The following is a 12,192-nucleotide window of genomic DNA, read 5'->3' on the forward strand; positions in this document are numbered from 1 at the left end:
CGATTTTCGAAGAAACAGAGCTTTGACTAAGGAAGAAATGTTCAATCATGCTCATGCACAACTTAGAAATTACATTGAACGTGCTTATGGTGTGTTGAAGGCGAGATTTCCAATTTTAAAACAAATGGCTCCTTATCCTTTTCCAGTGCAAAGAGACATAGTCATTTCTTGTGTTGCGGTCCATAATTTTATAAGGAAATACGATATTGAAGATGAATTATTTACGAACTTTGAACAAAACACTATGGTTAGTCATAATGTGGGTGGTGGAGGAAATGAGGGTCAAAACATAGAAGGCATAGAATGGGGTTCAGAAGCCGTTAACTATATGACTAATTTGCGTGACCAGATTGCTAATCAGTTATTTTCAAATGGTTCACGTTAAATGGTGTACTTTTTTTATTATGTATGACAATTTGTATTTGGATTTTGTAGTACACTTTGTATTTGGATTTTAATTGATGTATGTTTAATTTGGATTTTATATGATAATTTGTGGTTTTATAATTTTTTTATCCAGCACAAGAGACAACATAAGGGTAATATGGTCATTTTTTCATTCAGCACAACCATTCAGATAAATAATCAAACAACATAAACTCAGTCAGATATGGACTCAGTCAGCATTTCTAACCCAGTCAGCTTCTAACCCAGTCAGCTCTAACCCAGTCAGCAACTATCAAACGACCCCTAAGTAAGACTCAGAGTCCGAGTATAGAGGCTGAGATAGCTGAAATGAGTCAGATACCATATGCTTCCGTGGTGGGCTCGATCATGTATGCTATGACTTGTACTCGCCCTGATGTGGCCTTTGCTTTGAGCATGGTCAATAGATATCAAGGGAACCCTGGCAAGACACACTGGACAGCGGTAAAGAACATTCTCAAGTATTTGCGGAGGACTAAGGACTGGGTCCTTACCCTTGGAGGCAGTGATGACTTGCGAGTGGAAGGATATAGTGATGCTAGCTTTCAAACTGATAGGGATAATTTCCGCTCTCAGTCAGGCTGGGTCTTTATCCTAAATGGAGGAGCCATTACTTGGAAAAATTCCAAGCAGGAGACAGTAGCTGATTCGACTTGTGAATCAGAGTACATAGCAGCAAGCGAGGCAGCAAGCGAGGCGATATGGCTAAAGAACTTCATCGGAGACCTTGGAGTTGTACCGGCTATAAAGGAGCCAATGGAAATTTTATGTGACAGTGAAAGTGCGGTTGCTTTGGCGAAAGAACCAAGAGATCACGGGAGATCTAGGCACATTGACAGAAAATACCATTTCATTAGACATAGAATAGAAGAAGGACTCCTCGTGGAAAAGAGGGTATCATCAGATGAGAACCCGACAGATCCCCGCACGAAGGGACTGAGTAGGGTTAAGCATTTACAACATGCAAGGCGCATTGGGATGAAGGATGATATTAGTTTCAATAATTAGATTCCTGAAACTTGTAAAATGTAATTGAAATTTGATGATAAATAAAAGTTGTTATTTATTTATGAGTAAGGTGTTACTATCTTGTGTTGATTGTTTACTATGTTTCAATTTTGCATGTTTTTACTTCCAGAATAATTATGTTATGGTATATATATCATATTATTCGAACCATCCACAATCAGTCAAACTTTGGAAGTAAGTATTGATTTAAGACTGTCATGAATTTGGCTTGTATGATTTGTCTAAAGTGCTTTGGACAATGCAATGGTTGCTACAACATTCATGAGTACTCATAAGGGCTGAGTATTGGATTCAACCCACGCTCACTTGCATCACTTCATGGAATTTATCTCGAGTGATCGTGAGACGGTAATATCATATAAATCTTCAAACCTAGAGATATGAGTTGTTGACTATGAGTTGGTTATTCATTGATTGTACGAAAACGCATTGGTAACTCGATGTTATAAAACGTGCCTTTGTGAGTAATTCAACAAGTAGTTAGTACAAGCATATCAGTCGAAGTTTATCTGTTCCTTCTAGAAATAGAAGCGATATCTGGGCCCCTCGATGATTTGGTTTTGACCTATGTACCGGGCCCGGTCAGAACCTAATTGATGTGTTCAATTTAGTTCTATGTCAAAACAAATCGGAGATCGAGAAACAAATGCTGGACAATAAGTAAGACCATGTTCCATGTGTTTGTCTGACTGATATCATGAGAACAGAGGATTATATGATCACTTATCTTAAATGGCGTATCATCATCATCTCCGTTCCGGGAGACTTTGAAAGAGCTACGATTGCTAGTCGGATTTTGAAGTCATATTTGCAAATATAGTTATTAGACTTATCCAAGTGGGAGACTGTTGGATATAGTGTCTAAGTCCATAACTTTATTTGGTATGTACTTGATCTGACCCGGCATGGCCCATTTGGGTTGCATGGCATTGCAATACTTGGATAAACTAAATGAGAGAATATGGCACTTATGATTATAAATATATTATAAGTTCTAATATATTAATAATAGTATTATTTAATTAGTCTTTGATCAAGTATTAATCTAGTATTAATTTGGTGATCAAAGTGAGACTAATTAAATATATAGGGTTGATTATAACAATCATCAAATCTTTTATGGTGGATTAATGATCCATGGTTTATGGGTTATGGATGTAACCATTTGGAGCTCCATGGATAGTCCATGGGAGTTACAAACCCATGGGTCATGAGAAATGAAGAGTCATGACAATTAAGAGTATTCATGTGAAAACCCTAATTGTGACACCACTATAAAAGGGACCCTTTGGCTAGTGAAATCGGACCTAGTAAGGTTACTAGAGAGGGCAAACCGATTTTGAGTGCTAGAAGTATTCTCTCAAGTTATTCCAAGTTTTGTGGTGTTGTGTGAAGCATTTGAGGCACAACATTTGGGGTGCTAGGTTCACAAAGTCTTGAAGGAATCCAAGCAACAACAAGGTATGTATTTCTACTAGTTTTTATGTTTCATATATTCCCCATGCCATGCTAGTTAGGAAATAACCTTGAAAAAGAAATTTGCATGTATATAGAGAAAACATAGATTCAAGGTTATTAGGGTTGCATGTACACTTAGGAAGTGTTAGAATGCTCAAAACCCATCAGAAATGTGACAGATGTTGCATGAAAATAAGGACGAACCTATCATACCCAATGAGCAACCCGAGCCGATTCCCGAGCAATCGGAGGATGGGAGCAATAGTCTCATTATGAGTCAAGTTGGGACTCAAGGAGAATAAAGGAATGACCCGGAAAGGGGAAACAACAAGGATGGGTGAATGTATAAGAATTTGTTGGGCGCCAAGCCGCCAAGTCTTTCTGGGAGCCCAAAGCCTGTTGAGATTATGGATTGGATCTCCGAAATGAAGATGGTATTTGAAAGTTGTGACTATAGCAACAAACAGAAGACTGTCTTTGCAGTTATAAAACTAAAGACTGGAGTCTCGAGCTGGTGGAACTTGTTGGCAGATACTATGCCATGAGGAGAAGCCCTGAAAATGTCATGGGAGGAGTTCTTGGAACAACTAAGGGTGCAGGACTGTTCAGAGATAGATCTGATTGATCTGAACAATGAGTTCCAAAACTTGAAGAAGGGGAGGATGAGCATAGATGACTATGCTACTGCATTCACTGAGAAAATGAAGTTATTTCCGTACCTAGTGCCAACGGAACTCTCCAAGATCGAGGGGTTCGCTAACGGACTGCCTGCTGACTTTGGCCCGACAGTCAAGATGACAACTACTCTGAAAACAGCTATTCGAGCAACTAAGAATGTGGAGGCCCGATAGAAGGAAAAGGGTCTGGAAAGAATAGAGGTTGGTGAGAAAAGGAAGTTCGATGGACCTTCGGGGTCCAACAAGAAAAACAAGTTCTTGAAGTCTAGTTCGAGAGGAGGAGGAGGTGAAGCGAAATGGTGCGACAAATGTAAGAAGAAGCATCACGGAAAATGTGACGTAGTGGCCACATGCTTCAAATGTGGAAAGCCAGGGCATTATGCCAATGAATGCACCATCACCAAGAAAGTTTGCTATGGGTGTGGTGAGGAGGGGCACATCTCAAGGGATTGTTCGAAGGAGAAGGAGGCAACAAAACCCAATATTCCATCAAAGCCGAAAGTAAGAGCATTCTAGATGACACTAGAAGCTGCCAAAGATGAAGCTGATGTCGCTTCAGGTACCTTTCTCGTTAACGAATTGCCTGCCCAATTTTTTTGATTCTGGAGCCAACTACTCCTTTATTTCGCATGAATTTGGTAAAAAACTAGCTTTGCCTATTGATAGACTAGATAATGCTTTATTAGTCGAAGTTGCTAGTGGCAAGTTTGTACCTGTTAGCCATCGTATGAAAAACATCTTAATTGACTTGAATGAGAATAAGTTTCACGAGGAATTATTGCCTATCGAACTAAACGGTTTCGACATCGTGTTGGGAATGGATTGGCTTAGCGCCAATGACGCCGAGATATTGTGTAGAAAGAAGATAGTCAAAGTAAACCTGCCAGAGAAAGAGTCATTTATGGTGTATAGAGATAAACGCAGAGTAAATTCTGGAATCATTTCATTGATGAAAGCCAGAAAGTGTTTGGCCAAAGGATTTACATCGTATGTGACACCCAATTTTTTTTTTTGCAAAAATTTTAAACTTTTAAAACCCATCTTAAATTAAATTAAAACAACTGAAATAGTCATAACATAATCCATCAACTTAATAACCATATAAAATAAGTGCGGAAGTAATAATAATAATAAGGTCCCAACAAAATAACTAGTAGCGATGTCCCGATGCTCCATGTCAAGCCTTAGCCTCTTTAATCTTAACACCTGAAAAGTTATAAGGGAAAAACGTAAGCACGAAGCTTAGTGAATTCAAACACAGACATTGTACTAACATTCATATTTACTAGCCCTAATCCATTTTCCAATTATAATGATAAAGACAAAGAACGAATCAATGTCTATATTACGAGAAGGACTTGTAGGTTTGAACCGCACCGGGAAGATCCCGTATCATTTGGCCCTAATCACCGCACCTCACGAAGAGTATTACGTTGGTGATCTTACCTACCCACCGCACCGGTAAATCCGTATCCTTTGGTGGTGTCCCCATATCCATAATTAGTTACATACAGTGCACATGTACGAATTAAAACAATACTTATATAGCATGCTTTTATAATAAATTCAAATAATCACACACGAGCTAACTAGCAAACACAATCATCAATACAACGGTGTGAGAGAACTCACCTTGAGTGAGTATTAAGGATGGCTAACAATCAAATAATGCTACCAAGCTTGAGAAAACTTCAAAACCTCACCTAAGAAGGACTAAAGGTTAGAAAGGAGAAGTAACGAAGCTATGAGTTGAGAAAAGAGTAATCACAGCAAGGTCTCTAAAACAGACCTGCTGTTCAAAATGGATTTACTCCAAAATATAAAACAGAAACATAGTTTTAACTAAATTTTATAGGAAACTATGATTGCTCAGGATTCCATAACTATAAAGAACTCATTCTAACTCCAAAAGATGAATTAAATATGAATTTTACAAAATGGTGTATCACTTCTGTCTCCAACAATACAGTCAAGTGATGTTGGCCAATTCTACCCAACTTGTGAGTAGAATTCGTCCAAAAGAAAATTAAGAGAAGTAAAGGACATACAAGTGAAAGTCTCAGAGTTGGAATTGAATGAAAAGCATCTCTCAAACTCCATATATAAAATTCACATTGTGGACAATCACAGCACTAGCAAAAGCTGGTGACTGCCCACTGACCTGGAGTGTGGATCCATTCTAACCAATTTATAATTGGAAATAACACCCCATATTCTCCAGATCTTAAATTCATAATATAAGGAACATATAGAAACTTGGAATCACTCTGGATCCTTTTCCAAGCCTTAGAAATGATGAAAACAAAATGACATATCAGAACAGACCCGGATCAGACCTAACAGCAAAGATGCCATTCTTTCACATAGATAAAGCCCTTATCAGTGAGGTTGGCCTTCTTAAGAAAGTTAGCCAACTCAAGTTTTGAACGTTTGGAACTGGTTTGGGGTCCGTTTGAGTTCTAGAGCTCCAGATATGATTTTTACAAAATGACTACAGATCTGATGGAAAACAGAATCGTAGCCACCCGTGATTCCTTTTTGGCTTATCCATCCTTCTCCTTTTGAAACACATTTTAAGATGTGTTCATCATCCCAATTCAGTCCCCATGATAATGGTGGTACTAAAAAGGGTTAGGGATCATTAGGATTTCATTTAGCCTCAAGGATGTAATAATAATCAACATGAAAATAAACATAAGCACATAAAATCATCATTCTCCCTTTTAGGGTTTCCATGATCTTTTGCCACATGTAATCCCCTAGATCCATCATCCACCATATATGGGGTGAAGATAGGATCTTGAGATGATGTATAACATACAATTACAAATAAAATAAGAAGGAGAAGAGGTGAAGATGAAATCATAAAACTAGAACAAGGTTATGAATCAAGTTGTAAGAAAGGATAAGGAGGTTCATACCAATACGAATCAAGGGTGGAAATGAACAAGAATTAAGCTCCAAACAGCCCCTTGGCTGCTCTTGATCCCAAAGAGAGAGAGAGAGGGACGATTTTTGAGAGAGAGGGAGGGTTTAGAGTGTTTTCCTTGTGTGTGTTCCAAATGATTCAGTTTACACATTAAGTACTATTAACTAGATGGACATTGCAAATAGGCCCATAGTCCATGGACTTCAAAAAGGAGTTTACAAGATGATCAAAAGAGTCCAATAACATAAGAAATTAGACATTGGTTAAATAAATTAACCCAAGGTTACAAGGATAATTAAATTAAAATAACCAAACGTACCGAGAAAACCTGGGGCGTTACAACTCTCCCCCACTAAGAACGGACTTCGTCCTCGAAGTCAACACCTAGAAACAGATCCGGATAATGAGTCCGCATCTCGCATTCCGGTTCCCAAGTCCATTCCGAACCCTTCCTATGTTGCCATTGCACCTTTACCAGGTTTATAGTCTTGTTGCGGAGAGCTTTCGTCTTTCGTTCTAAAATAGCGATTGGTTTCTCAACATAATTGAGACGCTCGTCAATTTGTATGTCCTCCAGTGGTATCACAGCGGTCTCATCAACAACGCATTTTTGTAACTGAGACACATGGAACGTATTATGAATTAAACTAAGCTCGTCAGGAAGCTCTAAACGGTAAGCCACCTTCCCCACACGAGCTATGACCTTGTAGGGTCCAATGAATCGGGGTCCGAGCTTTCCCCGCTTCCGAAATCGAATCACACCTTTCCAGGGGGAGACTTTAAGCAACACATAATCTCCCACCTGGAACTCAAGATTGGAGCGTCTTTTGTCAGCATAACTTTTCTGACGACTGCTCGCTGTGACCAAATGATCCCGAATCACTTGGATTTTCTCCGTAGTCTGTAGCACGATATCAGTACTCCCAAGTACCCTCTGCCCAACCTCGCCCCAACAAACGGGCGTCCTGCACTTCCTCCCGTACAAGGCTTCATACGGAGGCATTTTAATGCTCGAGTGATAGCTGTTGTTATAAGAAAACTCAGCTAGATGTAGATGGTCATCCCAACTACCCCCAAAATCAATCGCACACGCCCTAAGCATGTCCTCCAAGGTCTGAATCGTCCGCTCACTCTGCCCGTCTGTCTGCGGATGGAAGGCGGTACTAAAATGTAATCGTGTGCCCACTTCCTCTTGAAACTTCCTCCAGAACCGAGAGGTAAATCGGGTGTCTCGATCGGAGATGATAGAAACGGGCACCCCATGTAATGAGACAATCTCCCGAACAAAGATCTCGGCTAATTTCTCCGCCGATGAGCTCTCCTTTATAGCCAAAAAGTGAGCACTCTTAGTCAAACGATCAACAATCACCCATATCGTATCTGATCCTCGGGCAGTTCTAGGAAGTTTTGTAATGAAGTCCATGGTTAGATGCTCCCATTTCCATTCAGGAATCTCTAATGGTTGCAACTTCCCATGCGGTTTCTGGTGTTCCACCTTGACCTTCCGACAGGTCATACATTCTTCCACAAATCGAGCCACATCATTCTTCATTCCATGCCACCAGTAAGCCTCATGAAGGTCCCGATACATTTTAGTAGCACCAGGATGGATAGAAAATTTTGACTTATGAGACTCATCCATTAGGGTTTTCCGATTTCCCCCGGTATATGGGACCCAACCCCTACCGTAGCGAGTCAGCAAACCCCGCCCGTCTCGTTCCATCTTAGGCAACTCTTTCCCAATCTTCTCACGCCTGATGTTTTCCTCCAGTATTGCCGTCTTTTGGGCGTCCCGGATTAGATCTAACAAAGACGACACCATCGTGATCCGGAGACACTTAGCTCGAATCGGTTCGGCAGATTGTTTACGACTGAGAGCATCAGCTACCACATTAGCTTTACCGGGGTGGTAGTGAATTTCACAATCATAATCTTTTACCACATCCAACCCTCGGATCTGCCTCATATTCAAATCCCGCTGCTCGAACAAATATTTTAGACTCTTATGGTCAGTGTATATGATAAACTTCACTCCATAGAGATAGTGTCTCCAAATCTTAAGAGCGAAAACAACAGCCCCAAGCTCCAAATCATGAGTGGGGTAGTTTCGTTCGTGGGGTTTCAGCTGTCGGGAGGCATAGACTATCACCCTATCTCGTTGCATTAACACGGCACCAAGACCTTGAAGCGATGCATCACAGTAAACCACCATATCCTCAACCCCATCAGGTAAGGCCAAAATCGGAGCATCACACAATCGTTTCCTTAGCTCATCAAACGCCAGCTGCTGCTCCGGGCCCCAAACGAAATTCATTGATTTCTTGGTCAATCGGGTGAGTGGTAAGGCGATTTTAGAGAAATTTTCAATGAACCTCCGGTAATAACCGGCTAAACCCAAGAAACTGCGAATTTCAGAAGGTGTTTTTGGAATCTTCCATTGTTTAACCGCATTAACCTTGGATTGATCGACCTTAATACCGTTTTCTCAATGTCAGAGGGTGAGTACGAAATGCTGTTTTCTCAATGTCTTCTTCACGAACCCGCATCTGATGGTAACCGTAACGTAAATCAATCTTGGAAAACCAAGATGCTCCCTGAAGCTGATCGAAAAGATCGTCAATACGTGCCAACGGGTACCTATTCTTTATCGTGCGCTTGTTTAGCTCCCTATAATCAATATACATTCGCTGGGATCCATCTTTCTTCTTCACAAAGAGAATAGGAGCACCCCAAGGCGAGCAGCTTAGCCGTATAAACCCTTTATCACTTAGTTCTTGAAGTTGATCTTGGAGCTCTTTCATTTCAGGTGGTGCCAAGCGGTAAGGAGATTTCGCTACCGGAGTCGCACCTGGCACCAAATCAATGTGAAACTCCACTTGCTGAATAGGTGGAAAGCCAGGGAGTTCCTCCGGAAAGACACCGCTGAAGTCGGAAACGATAGGAACGTCGTCTAGTGCTATAGCAGAAGAGCAAGAAGCCATAGCCAGGCGGGGAATGTCCCCCTGAATAATAAGTTCTCCACCTCTAGGGTTTCGAACACGAACTTGCTTCTTACGACAGTGGATTTCCGCATCAAACGCATCAAGCCAATCCATGCCTACGATAACGCAGAGCTCTCGCATCGCAATAGGGATAAGATCAATGGGGAATTCAACTCCAGAAAACTCGAGAGTGTAACCTCGATAAACATCGGTGACATAAATAGTGCGGTTGTCGACAACATCGACAACCATTGGGTGAGCCAATTTTCCGATACTACGCCCCAAACGATTAATAAACGTGTGAGATACAAAAGAATGGGTAGCACCGCTATCAAACATAACAACATCGGGCTTGGAATCTAGCAAATAAGTGTCTGCCATTGTCGTTGTAATCACCGGCTCCTCCACAGTCATCTGGTGAGCACGACCTCGTGTCACCATAGTGGGTCCCTTAGAAGACGATGCAATTGCAGGATTTGTACCCCCGCTTCCTTTACCAGCCTTCAACTTTGGACATTCGGGCTTCTTGTGTCCCGTCTCGTTGCAGTGATAGCAGACGGGAGCAGCAGAAGTAATCTGAGGAACTGCACTCGCAGGGGGATCCCTACAATTCTTCCAATGATGCCCTGGCTTTTTGCAGTTGTAGCATATCAACATATTTTTCTCGCCCTGAAGACGTCCTATACTCATACCTTGACTTACTACCCTGCTTTTGCGTTTTCTGGGCATCTCTGGATGTCTTGGAAGAGGTGTCATTGGCCTTCCTCTTGGATTGGGTCTGCAACTCGATTTCCCTCCTCCTCGCTGCATCCATGATCGCGGATAAAGTCGGGAACTCCTGCATGCTAACGAATTCCCGAATCTCGATACGTAGGATGGCCGTGTACTGGCTGACTAACCAGGCCGCGTTCCCAGCAAACGAGGGGCAAAAAGATAGCATCCCCAAGAACTTGGCGTTCAGGTCACTAACGGATTCAGTAGTCTGCTGTAAGGCCATGAACTCTTGCTGCATCCGCTGCTGCTCCACCTTAGGCACATATTGTGCCTCGAACCTCTCCACAAATTGGGCCCAAGACATGGCCCTCACTTAGTCTTCGTTCAATAGAGCGGTGATGGTGTTCCACTATGTCTTTCCCCTTTTTCACAGCTGATTCATGGCGATCACTGCTTTGTACTAGTCCGGACACCCAACACTTATGAAGGCGCCCTCAACATCTGACACCCAGGGCTTAGTAGCAACTGGGTCGGATTCACCATTGCAAAGAGGAGAGCTACACTTGTTGAACTTCTCGAAGTAGTATGCCGAATCCTGAACAGGCAGAGACAGTAACGCTTCCCCGGGAATAGCCGCGAGGCGCTCATCCAGAAGAGCACCGAATTGGTTGATTATGTCGTTGGTCACACCCGGGATTAGTTCGTTGAAACCGTTATTGAATTCCTCAACGACAATATCCATAACTTGCTCCATTTGGAGCTGATTAAGTCGAGCAGGCGGAGCCATTGGTATCCACAGAAGAAGGAAAATCTTAGAAACAATTCAGCCTAGATATTTCTAGGAAGACAAAACACTCAGCTTGCCGAAAATTTTTCAACCTTGCCCCGACTCGAAACCGGCACCGATGTTTCAAATAGTAGGGGCCCTTCTACTACCTTCCACACAAGTTCCAATTTCGCATTCGCGTCTAGTTTCAAAATTTCAAGTTCGCTCTAGCCGTTAATTTTACAACTCTCTCACATGTTAACACTAACTAAGTGTGTAATCTAATATTTTAAGGCTAGTAGAATCCAATTCATAGTCAACAATTTAACATAAACATTTAACATAAGAAATAAGGCTTACTTGGCTGGCTGACTGGTACACCGCGACATCTTTCACTACTAGTCTTCAGAAAGTTTGAAAAATATTTTAAAAAGAAAATAAACTCTTATAGAGCCTCAAATTTGAGTCTAGAACATCCACAAGAATGCCTAGTTCCCTCAAACTGTGGCTCTGATACCAACTTGTGACACCCAATTTTTTTTTTTGCAAAAATTTTAAACTTTTAAAACCCATCTTAAATTAAATTAAAACAACTGAAATAGTCATAACATAATCCATCAACTTAATAACCATATAAAATAAGTGCGGAAGTAATAATAATAATAAGGTCCCAACAAAATAACTAGTAGCGATGTCCCGATGCTCCATGTCAAGCCTTAGCCTCTTTAATCTTAACACCTGAAAAGTTATAAGGGAAAAACATAAGCACGAAGCTTAGTGAATTCAAACACATACATTGTACTAACATTCATATTTACTAGCCCTAATCCATTTTCCAATTATAATGATAAAGACAAAGAACGAATCAATGTCTATATTACGAGAAGGACTTGTAGGTTTGAACCGCACCGGGAAGATCCCGTATCATTTGGCCCTAATCACCGCACCTCACGAAGAGTATTACGTTGGTGATCTTACCTACCCACCGCACCGGTAAATCCGTATCCTTTGGTGGTGTCCCCATATCCATAATTAGTTACATACAATGCACATGTACGAATTAAAACAATACTTATATAGCATGCTTTTATAATAAATTCAAATAATCACACACGAGCTAACTAGCAAACACAATCATCAATACAACGGTGTGAGAGAACTCACCTTGAGTGAGTATTAAGGATGGATAACAATCAAATAATGCTACCAAGC

At 41.1% G+C, this 12,192-nt stretch overlaps 1 protein-coding gene across 1 annotated transcript; it reads right to left on the reverse strand.

The window, feature by feature from the left end:
- Positions 1–616: 616 nt before the first annotated feature.
- LOC128133583 (uncharacterized) lies at positions 617–10,157 on the reverse strand. The gene is made up of 2 exons (XM_052771080.1): positions 9,375–10,157; positions 617–676 (listed from the first exon to the last, which is right to left on the reverse strand). Exons 1-2 carry the CDS (start codon positions 10,155–10,157, stop codon positions 617–619), a joined length of 843 nt encoding a protein of 280 aa, XP_052627040.1.
- Positions 10,158–12,192: the final 2,035 nt, after the last annotated feature.

This window comes from Lactuca sativa, chromosome 4 (assembly GCF_002870075.4).
Source record: "Lactuca sativa cultivar Salinas chromosome 4, Lsat_Salinas_v11, whole genome shotgun sequence".
NCBI classification, from domain to species: domain Eukaryota; kingdom Viridiplantae; phylum Streptophyta; class Magnoliopsida; order Asterales; family Asteraceae; genus Lactuca; species Lactuca sativa.

Excerpts from the sequence above, each read along its gene's own strand:
- LOC128133583 (XM_052771080.1), bottom strand. The coding sequence starts at position 10,157 with ATGTTGATATGCTACAACTGCAAAAAGCCAGGGCATCATTGGAAGAAT. Across the intron at positions 677-9,374 it reads TGGAGTTTCACATTGATTTG|TTGCTGACTGGGTTAGAGCT; the intron begins GTGCCAGGTGCG and ends GTCGTTTGATAG.